The following is a 19654-nucleotide window of genomic DNA, read 5'->3' on the forward strand; positions in this document are numbered from 1 at the left end:
ATCAATTATGAATATAATTCTTATCAGTATAATTTTTAGCTACTAGAAACTATCATTAATAAAATTTCTTATCATTAAATAAAGTCTTTTGTAAATTTTTTTTGTGCATACCCAAAATAAATTTTTTTTGGTACCAAGGGCCCCATTTTTTTTATCCGCCCCTAGGCCACCAAAGTCTCAGAAACGGGCCTGTCCTCAGAAAGGCACTTGTGTGTCTAGTCCCGTGGGACAAACACCAACACCGCGTCGTCTCAGCTCGCCTAATCTAATAGCCAATACTTGTCAACTCTCGTCTCCTTCTCTAGACGCCATACCATTAATAAAATTTTTAAAAATTCAAAGCTCACCAACATTTCTATTTATATTTTCTCCCCTTTTTCATGCTTTTTTTTTTTTTTCCTCCCAATTTTCAAATATAATATCATCACTCGTATTAATACTTAATGCCCCATGCAAAGGCAACAGCTGTTTTTCAGTAATTTGAACCTTCTTTGCTACGTTCTTTACTAGTCAATTAATCGCCCGCCCTTATCTTTTGACCTTTCATATTTGCCCTATAAATATCCTTCTTTCCATGCACATTTTTATAGCATCATCAAATCATATTAAACTCTTATAATATAACCTTCTTCATTTAATTCTACCAAACATATCACTATTATACTTGTTTACACTTCCTAGCTAACTATGGCTTCCCACTCCATTTTTACTAGTGTTCTTCTAGTTGCTTCTTTGATTGTCGTGGCCTCGGCTGGTAGTTTGAACGAGAATTTCGACATCACTTGGGGTGACGGCCGTGCCCAATTTCTAAACAATGGCCAACTTCTTACCCTCACCCTTGACAAAACCTCTGGCTCGGGTTTTCAATCTAAGAACGAGTACCTATTTGGAAAAATCGATATGCAAATTAAACTTGTTGCGGGTAATTCTGCTGGTACTGTGACTGCTTATTATGTAAGTACATGTTACATATTTTAAATTCATATTTTCAATCCCTTACAATTAATGAATTAATTACCATCATGCATATATTATGAAGATAAAATTTATTGACGATTCCTTAAATGTTGAATTTGCAGTTATCATCTGAAGGACCTACCCATGATGAGATAGACTTTGAATTCTTGGGTAATGTCACTGGTCAGCCTTACACTCTTCATACCAATGTTTTTAGCCAAGGCAAAGGCGAACGTGAACAACAATTCCGCCTTTGGTTCGATCCTACTACCGATTTCCACACTTATTCCATCCTCTGGAACCCCCAAAGGATTGTGTAAGTACACTAATCCATACTCCCTCCGTCCAAAATTAATAATTGTCAATTCTGTCACATTAGACACGTACTGTTATTTTAAACTAGTAACGTGACAGCTAAATTCAGACGTACTGAACTTTATAGTTAATTTTTTTTGTTACAGATTTTCCGTAGATGGTACACCTATCAGAGAATTCAGGAACTTAGAATCAATGGGAATCCCATTCCCTAAGAACCAACCAATGAAGATATACTCGAGTCTATGGGACGCCGAAGATTGGGCAACACAAGGAGGAAGGATCAAGACAGACTGGAGCAAGGCTCCGTTCAGGGCATCATATAGAAACTTCAATGCTGATGCATGTGTTTCGAGGAACGGTCAATCTTCCTGCACCTCTGCCTCTCCCTGGATGAACCAGCAGCTCGACGCCACCGGTCAGAGTAGAATGCGATGGGTGCAGAAGAACTACATGATTTACAATTACTGCACTGATTTACAAAGGTTTCCTCAGGGTTTGCCTAAGGAGTGTACTGTCACACTGTCTTAAGCTTCAGAAAAAAAATATATGTTCTGTTTTGCTTTGCAAGTTTTGCTGTAGTAAATTTTTTATATGTTGAGTTTTGGGTTCTTTTTATGTAGTAGTGATTCGTTTGTTGTACAAAGTCACATATTTCATTCTAGTCAAGTTGTAATAAGGAAGTTGTATTACTTTTAATTTAATGATTTTGAATCGAATAATATGCTTTTAGACTTTCAGTTGATTTATTACTTAATTTTGAAATTAATAATCACAATACTTGATATTAGACCCTCGTACATAAGGTTGTGATCAAGTGATCAAATATAGACAAATTTACTAAAAGATGTGTCTTCAAAAAAATTTACTAAAAGATGTTAACAAATAGTTGAATTGTTGTTATACTTTCAACTTTTAACCATTATTCGCTTTTGGTACAATAAGGAATTATTGTATCAAAAATGTATGTGCGACTATTATTTCTTTATAGTGACTGGGTGAACGTGACGATACTCAACACCCTTTTGGCTTAAATATAATATTCAGAGAATCGAATCGATCAAAATAAAAAGTAGTCGTATTAGGAGATCAAATAATTGTGGACGAAAGAGACACCTAAAAAAGCAATAGTGAGCAAATAGAAGATCCTTGAAGGTTCTTCACGGCGTCCAGCTGTCTAAGGAACAATTCTTGTTCATATACACAGGACCCAGTTATAATGCTACCAAATTCAACTCCTAAAAAGAGCTAATTATTCTTACTCTAGATTTTCCTATTTTATACAAGTACAATTATTCCAAATTTCAAAGCATACTTATATTCTTTAATACGGACAATCAATATTATTATGCGTGTCTCTAGAACTATTGAGCATTCAATGGTATTTAATCATCATTCATGCTACTGCTCTTTTAATTATTAAAAAAAAATGCTTAAATAATTCATATAAAAAAGAATAAGGTAATGAGAATGTCTCCTATATGAAATACTAAATCCACGTGTTGCTTTTACCTAGTTTTGGTAGGAGTTTTCATTTGAAATCTTAAATTATATGGTTTCTAAAACTTCTTATTATCAAAAATATAAACATATGTTCTAATTATTACTATTTTTGTCTCTTTACAGCTAATTTCTGGAATTTTCCACGTATATATTGTGTGTACATCTTATCATTTTGTTGTCTCTTTACAACTATTAATCGAGTATTGCGTAGCAATTATACGGTGCATGCATGTGTGTGTTGCATCTAATTTATAGAACTTGTAGAGAATGTGTGACACTTATGATTCATTAGACATGATTAAACGGAAGTGAATATACTCTTAGCTTTTTAATTGTATTTTTTCCTTTCTAAGAAATAATTTGATTCATTAAAACACGTCATACGACATCTGCATAGAGATATTCAAATCTCACTAATGACAAGTATCCTAATAATTCATTAATCCACATTTGCATGTCTATATTAAATAATAGGGGGTTTTGAGAAGTGAAATATTGCTTGCTTCCCAAGTTTTCATACCCAATACATTCAAGTATTCAACCTAATTCATTCCCATATACAAGTATAGATTATACTCGTTGCCTTTACATCATTTCTACTCATTCCAATTTCCACTAATTCATTGCCATGTGTAAAATGAGGCAATGATCCCTACAAAATATAATTTGCAATTTCTCCATTATGCCCGTATACCCCACACGGTTACATCCAATCGGGTAAGAAATTGAATTTATTTTTCAATTTTTTTTTTCTAAAAAACCATATTTGGTACTAATCACCAATCAATAAAAAAAATATATATAAATGAAAAAAAAAAAAAAAAAAAGCTTAGCTTGCTTCTCATGTTTTCATACAAAAGAAATAAGTCCAACACATTACATTTCATTCCAAATATAGACTAATTACTAAATTAAAATAATCTCGAATTATTCTTATACTCACTTTAGACTTCACTAATAATCCGCTCTGATTCCCACTAATTCATTGCCATGTGTAAAATCAGCTAATAAAAAAAATATAAAAAAAAAATTGTTGAGCCCTACATTTCAACAAAAAAAACTACCAAAAAAAAAAAAATTTGAGCCCTACAAAACAATTTGTAAATTTATTTGTTATGTCCATATTCCCCACACGGTCTCACCCAATACTAAAAGTTACAAATTGAAATCATTTTTTGCCTTTTTGATATAGTCATATATAACACTTGGTACTAATATAACCACCAATCAAATAAAATTACTATTTAAAATCTAAGTAAAACCCACCCCACTAGTTACTAATTTATAACATACAACTAATTAAACATAATTTGATTTGTTGAACCCTCTTCAAAAGGCACCGTCCTTTAATGTTTGGGCTCACTTAGCGTGTGTGACGCACATTATCCGCTATGAGGCGGCATCTTTGATCACCTCCCTTGCCACATTTTTGGGTTGTTGACTAATGCCCACGACACAACCTTCCCTTATACCGTATACCTTTGATGTTTATTTAGTTGACACGTTTTTTTTTAATTCATGTAAACTAATATATACTCCGTAAATTTTATCATTAGTATTTTTAATTAATTATCATTCTAATAAGCAAAAATAATTTAATTTTTGAGATAAATATCTAACAAGACTTTTATGATTATATTTTGCATTACATTTATTACAAAACACAGTTAAAGAAAAGTGTGTAAATAGTATTAAAGTCAAATTATATCAACTAAAATGAATGAGAAAGTTTTTTTTTCAAAATTTTATATAGTACTACTCCAACTCCCCCAGTCACTTTTATGGTTACATTTTGACTTTAATGGTCAACGTTTGAAAACTTTGACTATGAAAATATAATATAATATAATAATGATCATCAACAAATAATGTGGAATGTTATTAAATTCGTCTTCATTTTTTAAGAAATTTTACTCAATTTACATTGAATATATACATGGTTACAGATGTGTAATGTAAAACCGAGAAAATCAAAGTGTAACCATAAAAAAGAGACGGATAAAATACTAAATTAAGCAATACCCCCATGCATTAGATGTACTAGTATGGTAATTTGATATCCAGCTGTTTCACCTCAATTTCACACAACGAAACTTCCAAGGCGCAACCTCGCCACTAGACTTGTACGTAGTCAACCATACACTCTCTCTAACAACTTCACCAGCCGCCCCTCTTACTACTACGCCTATAAATTCCCTACTTCTTCCATTCTACTCATCACTCAAACATCTTTCATTCATTCCTTTTACCATCAAATATAAAGCAAGTTACAAAAATATTGTACTAGTTATTACTTTAAGTATGGGTGTTGTTGCTCTTGTTAATGTTCTCGTAGTTGCCTCATTCGTTGCAACAGCTTTGTGTGCTGGTAATTTTAACCAGGATTTCGACATCACTTTTGGTGATGGTCGTGCTAAAATCGTAAACAATGGTCAACTCCTTACACTTTCTCTTGATAAATCCTCTGGCTCTGGATTCCGGTCTAAGAACGAATACCTCTTTGGTAAAATCGATTTGAAAATTAAACTCGTCCCTGGGAACTCTGCTGGTACTGTTACTACATATTACGTAAGTTTCTTTCCATACTCCAATAGTCCCTTTTGTAACAATTGTATCTCCACCCAACAATTACTTAGCTTATTGAGTTATTGACGTTGTGTATTTCTTGTATGTATTTACAGTTATCATCCGAAGGACCTAACCACGATGAGATAGATTTCGAGTTTTTGGGTAATGTCACCGGTCAACCTTACACTCTCCACACCAACGTTTTCGCCCAAGGGAAAGGTGGCCGGGAACAACAATTCCGCCTTTGGTTTGATCCTACCGCCGACTTTCACACCTATTCCATTCTTTGGAACCCCCAAAGGATCATGTAAGTTCAAAAAAAAATACTTTTAATTTGTTACCTATTCCATTCTTTGTAACAGTAACACCACGTGACAATATTATTTTAACATTTTTTTTAACATTATGCGTTACATTTAATTTCAGATTTACAGTCGATAATACACCAGTCAGAGAGTTTAGAAACTGGGAATCCATTGGAGTCCCATTCCCTAAGAGCCAACCAATGAGGGTGTACTCGAGTCTATGGGACGCTGAGGATTGGGCTACACAAGGTGGACGTGTTAAGACAGATTGGTCCAAGGCACCATTTACAGCTTCCTACAGAAACTTCAATGCTAATGCTTGTGTTATGTCCAATGGTAGATCTTCTTGTAGTGGCTCGAACCGTGGTTCCTCTTCTTCCTGGATGAACCAACAACTCGATTCCACGAGCCAGCAAAGGCTACGATGGGTGCAAAAGAATTACATGATTTACAACTATTGCACCGATTTTCAAAGGTTTCCTCAAGGTCTTCCTAAAGAATGTACCTCCACCAAATAAGTTGTACTCGTACTTAATACGTAGTAATTCTTTTTAAAAGTGTAATTTATCTATAATGATTTGTTTTTGTAAGAAATTTCATGTGTAAAATTCATCAATATTCATTTATATATTAATGTAATGAAGCAGATTTCATGCAATAGAAATTGAAATTAAATTATTTTATCTCTAGTAAATTTTCAAATTTTAACTTTTCTAAATTTTTATTGCATTTTTCGCTGTTGTATATTAAGTGTTTGTATTTTAGAAATTATCTATTGCCGTTGTTATAGGAGACTATGGGAGTGAAGGAGGGTAACATACTCCGTCAAACATAAGTCATTATTTCAACTTAACACCTGTGAAATTGAAGTTAGACAGATATCTCAAAAAGACGCTTTTACTCTTAGTTGTCTGTGAGAAAGTACGAAATTAACCCCATAAGATACATTCCACGTTTATCAAGAAGAGAAATATGAAATTACCTATTGTTATGTACTGTGTACTTTGTAAATAATCTCATTGAGGACTAGCGACTATCTAGATAGCAAACCGCTTTCAGTATTTAGGTATGTAACAGACTATTCAACGAACCTACGTACAAAACTCATATTAGCGAAAGATTTGGCCACATACAGTCAAGACTAATTAAAAATTTTATCCCAAAATTAATTGTGAATAGCTACAAATTTAAATCTACAATAATAGCAGCAAATGAGTACAAGTTATTCTCAAATGTGCGTCAACTAATCACATCTCTCACATGAATGACGTGAGTGTTACAATTTGAAGAGATCAAGACTAGACTTCTTCCAACCGAGGTCTCCTAACTAAGACAATTAATAAGATTAGGCAGCCAAACTAAACTCCAAATTATTGGCAACCTTTATTGACTTTGTATTTTTTTCTAGAGTTACACGATAAGTCGATAAGTCTCATCCAAGCTTTAACTAAAACCAATTGACAATTAAGTACGCGAAATCTCATATTAACTTTATATAAAACCTTCACGGGTAGCTTATGTTTTTTTTTCTTACCTTATATCCTTTCCTAAAGAAATGCGTTCGAAGAAACATGTATACAACTATACAATGCATAGACAACTACTTTGCGTTTCAATAAGTTGATTGTTGAACAAAAAGTAAGATAAGCAAGTTGTTAACGATTTTACTAAAAAATTAGTGGTTGTATATTAACCAATTAGCCGTTCACGGTTTATTTAATTAACTTGACAAAATTAAAGTGCAGCAAATGGCAAAACAAGTAGCTGCTAATTAGCAGACATAAACAAGTACTGTAATCCATAATACGGCGCTATTTGGATTAAGTGGAAGGAATTAAGAAGCACTCAAACTTACTTTTGGTAGCTTTTCAAAAACATTACTTGTATTTTAAATTGCCAACCTCTTTGCAAAATTTTAATAATACCATAATAATATAATATACATGCATGCAAAGTGGAGTTTGTGAGAGGGGGGAGGATTCCTTATTTTGTGCACAAATGCAATAGTGGGTCCATATTAGTTATTTCTCAAACTTTAACATAATACCTACTATCTACTCGATCACATATCACTAATAATTTGACCTGTTTAGCAAGTGATATAAATATTTGTGTTTGTTAAATTATAATATTATATCACAATACATTCCTAGTGTTAAAAATAAAGAACTTATGTGTAACATTGCAACGGAGATTTTAAGTTAAATCGATAAAATTCATGATATGCAATCTTTTTCAATTAATTTATGAAGTATATTGTGTTTTCTCAATATTATTTTTAAGCTCCTTTACTACTCATTACCCAATCCTTAATGATTTTTATTTTATTTTTTATTTTTATTTTTTGGAGACAAACTAGAAGAATGATATTAAGTGGTAAACTAGTAATGAAAATGTATGAAGAAATGCTCATTTTTAGAGGTGGAGAAGCATGATAATAATCAATAATATCATGAATATTATTCTCTTGGGAAATAAAAATTCATCATAATTTCAGCTCCTATTTCATTCAATTTCAAAAGTCATTATAACATTAGTGCTTCATTGAAAGAAAACAGCTGTTTCATCATAATTTGAACCTTCCTAAATCCTAATCCTAATCCTAATCCTAATGCATATCCATAATACTGTAGTGAAGAAGTAATTAACAAGTCTTTGTCAAACTACCAACTTCACCAGTCGCCCTGATCATTACTTGTCCCATGCTTACTACAACCCATCAAACAGGTATCTTTTTTTTTTTTTTGATGCAAACCCATCAAACAGGTATCTAATTATTATAGTTAATTAACATATTACTTGACATCATTAGCTCTCTATGGCTGCTGCTTCGACTAATTATTATAGTTAATAAACCTTTGACTGCAGCGGCTTCTAGAGCTGTTGTGATTGGTTAATGGAAAGTCAGTTGCGCATATAAGATATACAACAGATGCATAAGATATTCAATTTCTTATTGTCACCGACAATTTCTTCCAAAAGTTCGACCTCACTTGGCATGATGGTCATGCCTTAGACTCTAAATAGTATGCCATTTTCTCCACTCCCCCTTGACAAGGACTCCGGCTACGGTTTCCCATCTAAGGACTAATTACTCTTAAGTAAAGATTGACATTCAAATCAAGCTTGTCCCAATGAACAATCGATCTCTAGTTCGACCCTACTCATGGATTCCAAACCTATTCTGTTCTCGGAATCCTCACTAATTTAATTCATGTAACCAATATACTTTGTATACCATTCATAATCACAAATCACACAATACAGCCTTATTTTTAGTATAAATTACAAAGACAAGAAAATCAGGTGTCATGAAATGGGAATACATTATATATGATCATAATTGTTTAGGATTCTTGCCTTGCTGTTGGGTTGTTGTTCTCTTTGGGAAAGGGAATTTGTTAGATTCCGAGTTCTTACTCTGATGGGTGATGGGGTGAATTCATCAGAGGATTTAAGAACTCTCAGAATCTAACAGGTTCCCTTTCCCGAGCTAGGCAACGAGGATATACTCAATCCCTGGACCAAGCTAAGGTTCTATTTACAGCTTCTTAGACACTTTAATGCCAATGCATGTGTTCGGTCCAACGGCAGATCTCCATGCCATGGGTCTGGCTCAACATCTGCCTGGATGAACAACAGCTCAATATCACAAGTCAGCCAAAAGGCCGCCACAGTGAACAAAATTTTTTATGATTTGCAGTTACTGCACCGAATCACCGATACACACATATTCTCTCAGAATCTTCTTAAGGATTGACAATTACCAATTACAGTTCTGAGCTTTTTGAGATACTTTGTGACATTGTGTTGTTTAGCTAGTGTAATGTATTCATTTTTGTACTAATCACACACACATAAGTAAAAAAGTAGGTATAATTGTAATGTTTTGTATTCATACTGTATTGATACTTCTGCCAGAACAAATAGTCATCCTGAAGTCCTGAACTCTAGCAAGCTGAAAGAGTGAAAGACTAATATCGTACACAATCCAAAGTAACACAATATACTCCACCAGCTTAACTGGGTTTTGCAAGAAATCATAATGAAAAATGTGCATCCCTTGTTCAACTAAAGTCTACCAGGCCACAGATTGAACAGGGATCTTCAAGTTCGAGTTCAGATAGGGAAAAGTCAAAAAATGCGATCCTGATACTTGATGCAGACAATACACACTACAATAGTAACACATAATCAAGAAAGTACGCGTGTGGAGCAACTTAACCAAGTTCCTAATCAATATCTTACTATTTTAACAATTTTTGCAATTGCATCATTGTATACTTAAAAATAATTTATTACTTTTGTTTAATTCAAAAAACAAATATGACCCCCCCAGAATAGTAGACTATAAACTTAATCAGTTTAGAATTGACATTGATAAGTTCATGGAAGAAGATTTGAAGGTAGCAACAATATTATGGGAGTGATGATGGTGCACTAATTACACTCAACACTAAAGACACTGAGATGCGAGGACATAAGTGGAGGACTAATTAACATTTTTTTTATTTTTTATTTCTTAATCATTACTCTTACATTGTAATTCCTAATCACTAAAATTAAAAAAGGATCATGCTACTACAACCACCAACAAAACTAAAACAAATGAACCTTAAAATGCACCACTATAGTAAAGCCTTTCACACCATCAACAGTTGATGGAAAAAATGCCAACAATCATTCATTCGCGACTACCGGCTACCACACAATTTTCTATATTGAAACCTACATATAAAATCGTATTGGACACCGAATTGACCACATACACGACTACTCAAAGTTCTATCCTAAAACCAATTAAAGCAGCTCCAATTTATTCTCCTTCCATGAGCGACAACACACATGGATTTACTCTCATCACTCCTCACTTGTGACTGAAGAGAATCATTACATACTTGCAACTCGAAGAGTTCAGAAATAGACTTCCTTCCGCCTGAGGTTTTTAATGTAGCCAATAGTATTAGGCAGCTAAACAAATCTTCAAATCCTTTTCCTTTTGCTAACCAATGGGACATTTCTCTCCCAAGGACAACAAATCTTTAGTGGCTTTGAAACCATTTTTTAATCTTCAACGGGCCTACACATACAACTTTAGTCCAATTCGAGCTTTAAACTAAACCAATTGACAATAAGAGAAATCCCACACTGACTTCTTAAAAGCTATACTCTGTCTCAACTTATTCAATTTGCTAACTGAAGTCAGATGTGGTTTCATCAATTCAACCTTCATGAGCAGCTAACATGTTTTTCTCTAGCAACCAATCTGCCTGCTAGTGGACAAGATAACCTTGTCGCATCAACGCATCCTAAACTTACCTTCTTTCCATACCTTAAAAAATTAGTACAAGTAAACATAAAAGCCAAGCATACACAACTTTAGATTAAGGGTCAATATAATTCAGATTAGGATTTCAATTGTAAATGTAAAATATATTTTCATATGAAATATATTAAGCAACATGTTAGTAGGACAGAGAAGCAGCATGATATAGCAAGTAGTTAACAATTTTACTAGAAGTTAGTGGTTGTACATTAACCAATAGAAGTTCAAGGTTTATTTTACTCATTTAAATTTAAGTGTAGCAAATTGCTTGCAATTTGCTGCAATAGTAGTTCTAAACAAATAAACAATTAACAGACATAAACAATTAATCCATAATAAGGGGCTGTTTGGTTCAAGTGGAAGGAATTAAGAATACTATACTTAGTTCTAACCACCAAAAAGTTACTTTCGGATAACTAATCAAATTGCCAACCTCTTTGGCTCCTAGCAAAAAGTTAATATATCAAACATAATAGAGGATCTATGTCCGTTGTTTGACAAAGTTAAACCACTAATCTCTACTCTCCAACAGCCTGTTTAGTAGATGATAATAAACGATAGTAAAGATAATAAACTTGCATGTAATTTTGCAAGAGAAGTTGTATGTTTAATGTTGCAATCCTCTCCTCAATATGTTTTTTTACTACCTATAAATCTTCATTACTATTCATTACCCTTTAAAAGAATAAAATATAGAGGTAATGAAATTTATGAAGAAATACACATAGTTAGAGGTGGAGAACATTATCATAGGGTTTTTCTTGTAAAATTAAATATAAATTCATTATAATTGCCGCCTACCAATAGATCATTTAAAGGCTTAAGCTCATACCATAGAGCACTAGCAAGAATACACTACTTAGCTTAAGTATGAAAAAATATACTACCAATGGGTTTGTAGCAAGCTTATTCCTCAAAAGACACCGTCCTTTTCACCTTAGGTTCACTAGCTATGTGCAATAACAGAATATCCACCAGGGTGCCACCTGGCAGCACCTTTTTCAAATCCGTTACATCAAGAAGACAATTTGACTGACGACCACCACAACCTCTTCTTTTGTTTTATCTATTTCATAAGTTACAGTAGCATTAGTGCTTCATAAAAGATAACAGCTGTTTCATCGTTATAATTTCAACCTTACTAACTATAATCCCAATACCTATCAGTAATAATAGTAATTAACAAGTCATTGTCTTTCTACCAACTTCACCAGCCGCCCTAATCATCGTTTGCCATCTCCTGCATATAAATATCCTTGCCTCATGCACACCACAAACCCATCAAGCAAGTATCTTCATCTAAAAAATATATTGCTTACTATCATTAGCTCACAATGGCTGCTGCCACTACTATTTTTCTCATCAAAGTCCTCATGTTTGTGTATTTAACTGCACTGGCTTCTACTGCTAGCAATTTCTACCAGAACTTTGACCTCACTTGGGGTGATGGTCGTGCCAAAATTCTAAACAACGGCCAGCTCCTCAAGCTCTCCCTTGACAAAGCCTCTGGCTCTGGTTTCCAATCTAAGAACCAATATCTCTTTGGGAAGATTGACATGAAAATCAAGCTTGTCCCAGGGAACTCTGCTGGCACTGTGACTGCCTATTACGTAAGTCTCACTCATGTCATTCATCATCCCTTGATAAAATGATTACCATCTCATACTAAAACGAAGTTATTATTGCCCTGCCAGTGCTGGCTATTGACCACTGAGACAGGCCAGGCTGCAGTTTTGGGAACTAGAACCAGCCCACGAAGCAATCAAACTGGGCTGGTTCCAGTTGAATGAGAGGGCTAGAACTTTGCCAAAACCAAAATAAAAAAAATGGCTTTAACTTAAACGGGCCAACTGGTTTGGGCAAATTCAACTGGGCTGCTAGTTGAGAATTAACCCACATCCCATGTACTTGAATTGGCCCACTAGCCACCTCTACCCCCTACAATCTATCAAATTTGTTCACGTACTTCTATTTGTATTTTTACAGTTATCTTCCCAAGGACCTACCCATGATGAGGTAGACCTTGAATTTCTAGGCAACGTCACCGGTCAGCCTTATACACTCCACACAAACGTTTTCACTCAAGGGAAAGGTGGTCGAGAGCAACAATTCCGTCTCTGGTTTGACCCAACTACCGACTTCCACACCTATTCCATCCTCTGGAATCCCCAAAGAATCATGTAAGTCAACAATATATCTAATTTATACACATAAAATTCCTAAGACTATTTGTAGTTCTGAAATTTAAGGACGCGTAAAATAACATGTACAGAAATGGGAAGAGGTATATACAGTAATAAAGGACCATAATAGTTTAGGTTGCTTACCTTTCTATTGTTTGGCCTCAGATTTTCTGTGGATGGTACACCCATCAGAGAATTTAAGAACATGGAATCTATTGGAGTCCCGTTTCCAAAGAACCAGGCCATGAGGATATACTCAAGCCTCTGGGATGCCGAAGACTGGGCAACACAAGGTGGCCGGATCAAGACAGACTGGACCAAGGCTCCGTTTACAGCTTATTACAGAAACTTCAATGCCAATGCATGCGTTTGGTCCAACGGCAGATCTTCATGCCATGGATCCGGCTCAACATTTGCTTGGATGAACCAAGAGTTAGATACCACAGGTCAGCAGAGGCTGCAATGGGTGCAGAAAAACTTCAGGATTTACAATTACTGCACTGATACACAAAGGTTCCCTCAGGGTCTTCCCAAGGAATGCACAGTTACCAATTAAAGTTCACAGCTTGGTAAAATACTCGGTACTTTGCACATTTAGCTGGTGTAGTTTTTCTGTGTGTTTGTTTTTGTACAAAATGTCTCACACATAAGAAATAGGTTTTTATATATATACTGATGGGTAATACTATTTTGTAACATACAATAATGAATGTTGTAACAGCTCTGTATAAGAAATTAGATTATTTTCAAACAAAGTATCTCAAATGTCAGAATTTTTAAGAGCAAAAAACTCAAAAAGTAACTTGATGTCTGCATATTAGTGGGCAAAAATCAACTTTGCAAGTATATGATGCCCAAGGAAAAGCACAACTTATGAGCACTTACAAATTTACAATACAACGTTGCTGGAGCAGCAAACAGAGTCATCCATAATGAGAGAGTTGATTGGCTGTTCAATGAAGATTTCTCCCAGAATTATTGAACTCACTGCAAGCTGACAGGCTAATACTATACGTGAGCCAAATAAACTGAAATGAATTAAATTTACCACCAATCCACCACAATAAGCTTGACAATCTAGAACTGCTTTTTTTTTTTTTTTTATTCAAACTCCGAGTTGGCCAAAAAATAGAAGTTTGATGTTATTACAATTTATACTGATGGTATTAATATTTCTATACAAGCAAAAAAAAATGATAAAAAGATGTACAAGATAATGAAAATTCAGGATGATACAGGAAAACTTCCTGCATATTAATCATATAGCCATGCATGGATACCATTACTGATAGCAATGCAGTACTTGTAATGTATTTTGTGCATTGACACCTTGGACATGCAGAATTACAGACAATTGCAGAAATCAACAAGCTTAATTGGGTTTTGTAGCAGATATCATAATGAATAGCCCATTCCGTGTGCACCTAAAGTCCACTAGGCCACAGGTTGTGCAGAGATCTTCAAGCTCACGTTCAGAGAGGAAAACACGTGACCCTGATATTTGCTGCAGATACTACAATAATACCACATAAATCACAAAAGTATGAGAGTGGACCAACATTACCCTAATCTATAAAAAGTATGGAATACTACAATAATACCACATAAATCACAAAAGTATGAGAGTGGACCAATATTACCCTAATCTATAAAAAGTATGGAATACTAGTAGCTGAGTAGGATTAATTCTAGAATTTATCACTGCAAAGATAAGTCATTTACCTCACGAAAATTACTTCTAAACGGCACCAGCGAAAAAGGGCCATCTGCTATGGTAGTCGTGGCAACAAATACACCCCCAGGTCTTAATATTCGACTTATTTCAGCAACCTAGACATTAGTTAACACAAAAGGTGATAATTTGATTGTAAGTAAAGGAATTAAGAGACTACTTGTCTGCATAAGTAACAAATTGCATATCCATCAATGCATGGTACAATCTAAGCAAAGACAAGAAAACATAAGCAAGTTGGTGAAGGTAGTGAAATTACTCCACATGCATCGCCCCCCCCCCCCCCCCCCTCTTTTTATTTTATTTTTTTTTTTATTTTACAAAAGAGTGAGAAAAAAAAAATGAAAAATGGGACAAGTTAATGGACCGCACTCTACCAGAGAAGAAAATGAAGGAAATAGATAGAATAAACAGCTAAAATGACTTGACGTAATCCGCACTTTATAGAACTAGCTGAATATCAGCAGCGGTGTAAGATATTAAGCAACACGAGTCAAATCAAATGAATTCAGATCCCCTTGTACAGCAATATTTGTAGCAAGTATCCTAGCACCATAAAGGATAAACTTAGAAAAGATGTAATTGATTTACAGAGCTTAAAGGCCAAGTAAATAATTATAAAAGGTATATATAAAGAATCAAGCCTTTACAAAACTAAGCTACATTAGGAAATTCAAGTTATCTCAGCATCAGAATAGAGTTAGATGGTAACAATGATGATATTACAGAGGATCTCTAATCTGCTATATCAACATCAGAATAGAGTTTGAAGGATTACAATGATGATATAACAGAGGATCTCTGATCAATTATATGTTCATCAAAAACTCCTGAATACGTATTTATGTAATTTTTTTACACCTGCATACGTATTTATGTAATATTGATGGTATCTAAGTCTGTGTACTATAAACCAAAACATGCAGGATAAAAAGAACAAAATTACATAACAAGTCGCGCGGTAAGCTGTTACATGCAGGATAAAGATCCTCAGTAAAAAAAAAATACACTTACAGCAGAGGAAGGTGAGGGCCAACAATGTAATGCAGCACCAGCGTGCACAGCATCAATGGAGCCAGAAACAAATGGAAGCCTGGAGATATCAGCTCTGACCAAAATTAACTTCCTGTTGAGAAACAGAATTATGAATCAGATCATGTCAAAATAAGTCGTCAAAAGAATTTGCTATCAAGTTTGAACTTCAACTGATCTCAAATATGGGAAATCCTACTCTTTGGGGAAGCCTGGATCCTCTTTAACAAATTCATAGCATTGCTGTAACATTGCTTCTGAATAGTCAAGAGCAACAACTCGAGAAAACAGTCCACTCTTCGCAAAAAGCCTTGAAAACAATCCACTTCCACAGCTAGCGTCAACAATGTTTCCACCAAAAACAGGTTTAAAGTATTCTTTTGCCATTTCAAACTGCAATCAAGAACAATATACTGAATCCATAAATAAGGCATTCATTATGCTTTCACCAAGAGTATAACAGACTACTTTGTAGAGAAAAGAAATAAATAAGACACTATGGCATGGCAAGTGTTGCCTATATCAAAAACTTGCAAAGCTAATAATATGGATGGAAAAAAATAAATACATCTAGTTGTGTGAGATGAAGACAAAGAACGGAAAATAAAAAACAGAAAATTGATAAGATCACCTCTCTATCAGGGCCGGGGTAACCACCAAGCCCAAAATTTTGGCGCCAGCCTCTCTCATACAGAAATGACATGGCAGGGGTACTGTACAAAGAAATAATTCGTTTATATGATGCCTGCATCTAAAAACAAAACCTCAAAGTTGTACTAAGCACAATTTCAAGTTTTTCAACATTTGCAGCACCTGAAAAACTCTGTCACTAGAGGCATTGATTCAACATAGTCCTTAGCCCCGCTTGATGCAGTGAGATTAAAAATGGGACCATTTGCATAGTAAGTCTTCTTACTGGTGTTACAATATAAGGTAGTGCCTTGAACAGTGTCTCTGCAATATATTTAACTCATCTAAGTCAAACCATAAATTAGCTATAAGTACACCAGAGTCCAGACCATGTTCTTCAGAGATAGGGTTACATAGCTATAATAAGCAAGAATATAAGTAAGACCATGTTCTTCAGAGATAGGGTTACATAGCTATAATAAGCAAGAATATAAGTATATAACTTACACTGACAAAGTAGAATCACCACTCCATGTTAAGGGTTCATAACAGATTGGGCAACCTAAAATACTTTCGTTAGTATCAGATTTCTGGTCAGTTGTGACAAGTTCCTGAAAGTAATCCACAAAATAGAAAGGCACAATAAAATGAGGATCATAATTCACAAATCCCATAAAGGGCCGGAAATCCTGAGAAATTAATCAAAAATTCTTAAAATCTACACTACGAATGTGTAAGTGTAATTCAATTTTGCACAAATACTTGTATCTCTCAACTCCTACTTCAATCACCAATCCTATATTTTAGTCACTCACTCTATTTCTTCATAGATAAGCCCATGTCGAAGGAGAGTTTGCCCACATATAAGCCTAGCATGGCTACATCCTAAAACCAATTGATGATACGTAAGTAACCACTCATTAATTCATTATCATATGTTAGTAATAATGCCTCTATCAATGCGGGACAACTGGTCCTACCCATCTCACACGTAGGTTATTTTCCAAGAACTTAATTATTAGGGAGTAACTAAATTATTTTCCATATCAAATTCCACTCCTATAACATTAATTAGAACAGAAAAAATACTAGTATTAGGGAGTAGCTAAAACATATTTACAAAAAACACATTTAGAGCATGTTTGGTAAAAGTTTTTTTAGAATTGGAAATGGATTCGATTAAAACATTACTGTTTCTAAATTTTTGGTTGGAAAGCCAGGGTAACAATAGGTAATGGTTTCCACCCATTTATTACCTCTCTAAAACCTAAGCTAACAATTACCCTTACTCTCCTCAAACAAAAGTAAAGGGAAATAGGTTTAAGTAATTCCTTTCTATGATTAAACCAAACAAATGAAAAGGTAAGAGTTAAATGATTCTTTTCCTCTTTCTTATTTGTTTCCTTTTTTCTCCATTTCTATTATTCATACCCAACACCCCCTTGGTTGTGTCGAAGTGCAAATTTCAGTCCCATAACATTAATTAGGATGGAAAGGAACTTCCTAGCCACTCCCTCCGTCTTTAATGATATGTTATTGGAAAAGCCTTCATAAAGACAAATACTAATTGTGGCTCATTTGAAGTCTAGAATCGCATTTCAATCACTACTCCTTCGCTTTATTTATTTAAGGGAACTCCTTCGCTCTATTTAATTAACAAACTTCCCCTAAACCTCATTTTGTTTAATTAATGACACTTTATTTTTTGGAAACATTCGTATGTCTCTCTTTTGTTCCCGCTATGGCACTACTACATTTTAAATTATTTCTCTCTCTTCATGGTTCCCACTCCTACTCCCTCTGTCCCTTATTAATAGTCCCTTTTCAATGTACTTTTACTAGTTTTTATTTATGTTTATTAATTTATGTGAAAATTGTCCATTTGCGACTATCAATAACGGACAGAGGGAGTACTTTTTTAGCGCTCCGGAGTATAAATTTCCTATCTCACATCCTAATACTCGTATCTAATTCTCCAACAAACCACCCTACCTACACGAGGGAGTATCTACTAATAACCATTCGTTTTAAGCTTCCCAAATTAATCATGACTAAATTATTTGTTCTCTTCACCTTATTTCCACCAATTTCTGGAAAAATGAGTCCAAATGAGAGTTCAGAAATTCAAAAAAGATAAATTTATGAAAAATAAGGCAACCCATTTCAATTTACAGCTAAAAAATTTCAATTTCTGCAATTAACTAGAAACAGTACAGTACATTTTCTTTTAATCAACAATACCCAGTACAGCTATATACTCCAAAATTAAAAATACTCCATCTCCACATTTTATTTACATATATTCACTATAATAAACAAAACCTAATTTACACACTCAAAAACTTAATTATTCGAAAAAAAAAAAAGAAAAAAAAAAACACCAACAACAACAATAATTCAGTGAATTTACACTCAAAACGACAGACATAAAGCAATAATATTCAGAATTACGATTATAATTAACCAAAAAATCCAGAAACTGAAATTAATTAAGAAAATGAGGGATTCAAACCGGCGTCGTTTCGATGACAGCAGCAGAAGAAGCTTGAAGCTTAAGCGTCGGGATTCTCGGGAAAGTTAACCGGACAGGTGAATTGGAGATAAAATTGAGATAGTTACGGCGGTAATTTTGCAGTTGACTTCTGCTAAAATTAGGAGCCAAACTGTTTGTAATGCTCGACATTTTTTTATTTTTTTTTTTCTGCTATTTTTGTGAGGAAAGTGATTCAATTTCAATTTCAGATGAAAATGTTCATTTTCAATTTAAAATATAACAGGGTTTTTTTTTTATTTTTCATCTCATAATTTATAATTTTGACGTGTATGATTAAGTACCTGTTATTGAAATACACTAGAATGTCTTTTTTTCTTTTTTTTTTCTTTTTTTTTTTTTTTTTGTTTCAACTTTCTTGGCTATATACAGTAGTGTTTCAAAAATTTTGGAACATGGATGAAAAATTGAAAATCTTTAGTTTATTTAAGAGAACTTAAAGAGGAAAAAAAATTGATACAATGAGCAAAACCCATATTTCCTTTTCCTCAAAAAAAAAAAAAAAAATAAAAACCCATATTTCCTTTTAAAATAAATAAATAATAAAAAAAA

The 19654-nt window shown here is 33.9% G+C and overlaps 4 protein-coding genes across 4 annotated transcripts; 3 read left to right on the forward strand and 1 right to left on the reverse strand.

Moving 5' to 3' along the window:
- Positions 1 to 581: 581 nt before the first annotated feature.
- LOC145639246 (putative xyloglucan endotransglucosylase/hydrolase protein 23) lies at positions 582 to 2012 on the forward strand. Its single transcript, XM_081690429.1, has 3 exons — positions 582 to 954; positions 1080 to 1273; positions 1419 to 2012. The coding sequence occupies exons 1-3, from the start codon at positions 688 to 690 to the stop codon at positions 1801 to 1803; spliced, it is 846 nt and encodes a 281-aa protein (XP_081546555.1). The 5' UTR covers positions 582 to 687; the 3' UTR covers positions 1804 to 2012.
- A 2998-nt stretch (positions 2013 to 5010) lies between these two features.
- Positions 5011 to 6331, forward strand: LOC145638154 (putative xyloglucan endotransglucosylase/hydrolase protein 23). Its single transcript, XM_081689115.1, has 3 exons — positions 5011 to 5343; positions 5457 to 5650; positions 5770 to 6331. Exons 1-3 carry the CDS (start codon positions 5077 to 5079, stop codon positions 6164 to 6166), a joined length of 858 nt encoding a protein of 285 aa, XP_081545241.1. The 5' UTR covers positions 5011 to 5076; the 3' UTR covers positions 6167 to 6331.
- A 5262-nt stretch (positions 6332 to 11593) lies between these two features.
- LOC145639248 (putative xyloglucan endotransglucosylase/hydrolase protein 23) lies at positions 11594 to 13912 on the forward strand. The gene is made up of 3 exons (XM_081690431.1): positions 11594 to 12584; positions 12961 to 13154; positions 13323 to 13912. The coding sequence occupies exons 1-3, from the start codon at positions 12309 to 12311 to the stop codon at positions 13711 to 13713; spliced, it is 861 nt and encodes a 286-aa protein (XP_081546557.1). The 5' UTR covers positions 11594 to 12308; the 3' UTR covers positions 13714 to 13912.
- Positions 13913 to 14226: 314 nt separating this feature from the next.
- On the reverse strand, positions 14227 to 19326 carry LOC145639247 (putative methyltransferase At1g78140, chloroplastic). Its single transcript, XM_081690430.1, has 8 exons — positions 19064 to 19326; positions 17059 to 17162; positions 16735 to 16875; positions 16553 to 16634; positions 16121 to 16314; positions 15904 to 16015; positions 14880 to 14987; positions 14227 to 14670 (listed from the first exon to the last, which is right to left on the reverse strand). The coding sequence occupies exons 1-8, from the start codon at positions 19232 to 19234 to the stop codon at positions 14530 to 14532; spliced, it is 1053 nt and encodes a 350-aa protein (XP_081546556.1). The 5' UTR covers positions 19235 to 19326; the 3' UTR covers positions 14227 to 14529.
- Positions 19327 to 19654: the final 328 nt, after the last annotated feature.

This window comes from Chenopodium album, chromosome 7, assembly GCF_948465745.1.
Source record: "Chenopodium album chromosome 7, dcCheAlbu1.1, whole genome shotgun sequence".
Classification (NCBI taxonomy): Eukaryota; Viridiplantae; Streptophyta; class Magnoliopsida; order Caryophyllales; family Amaranthaceae; genus Chenopodium; species Chenopodium album.

Excerpts from the sequence above, each read along its gene's own strand:
- LOC145638154 (XM_081689115.1), top strand. The coding sequence starts at position 5,077 with ATGGGTGTTGTTGCTCTTGTTAATGTTCTCGTAGTTGCCTCATTCGTT. Across the intron at positions 5,344-5,456 it reads GTACTGTTACTACATATTAC|TTATCATCCGAAGGACCTAA; the intron begins GTAAGTTTCTTT and ends ATGTATTTACAG. Across the intron at positions 5,651-5,769 it reads TGGAACCCCCAAAGGATCAT|ATTTACAGTCGATAATACAC; the intron begins GTAAGTTCAAAA and ends ATTTAATTTCAG.
- LOC145639247 (XM_081690430.1), bottom strand. The coding sequence starts at position 19,234 with ATGTCGAGCATTACAAACAGTTTGGCTCCTAATTTTAGCAGAAGTCAA. Across the intron at positions 17,163-19,063 it reads CTGTCATCGAAACGACGCCG|GAACTTGTCACAACTGACCA; the intron begins GTTTGAATCCCT and ends GATTACTTTCAG. Across the intron at positions 16,315-16,552 it reads ACCCCGGCCCTGATAGAGAG|TTTGAAATGGCAAAAGAATA; the intron begins GTGATCTTATCA and ends TCTTGATTGCAG.
- LOC145639246 (XM_081690429.1), top strand. The coding sequence starts at position 688 with ATGGCTTCCCACTCCATTTTTACTAGTGTTCTTCTAGTTGCTTCTTTG. Across the intron at positions 955-1,079 it reads GTACTGTGACTGCTTATTAT|TTATCATCTGAAGGACCTAC; the intron begins GTAAGTACATGT and ends TTGAATTTGCAG. Across the intron at positions 1,274-1,418 it reads TGGAACCCCCAAAGGATTGT|ATTTTCCGTAGATGGTACAC; the intron begins GTAAGTACACTA and ends TTTTTGTTACAG.
- LOC145639248 (XM_081690431.1), top strand. The coding sequence starts at position 12,309 with ATGGCTGCTGCCACTACTATTTTTCTCATCAAAGTCCTCATGTTTGTG. Across the intron at positions 12,585-12,960 it reads GCACTGTGACTGCCTATTAC|TTATCTTCCCAAGGACCTAC; the intron begins GTAAGTCTCACT and ends GTATTTTTACAG. Across the intron at positions 13,155-13,322 it reads TGGAATCCCCAAAGAATCAT|ATTTTCTGTGGATGGTACAC; the intron begins GTAAGTCAACAA and ends GTTTGGCCTCAG.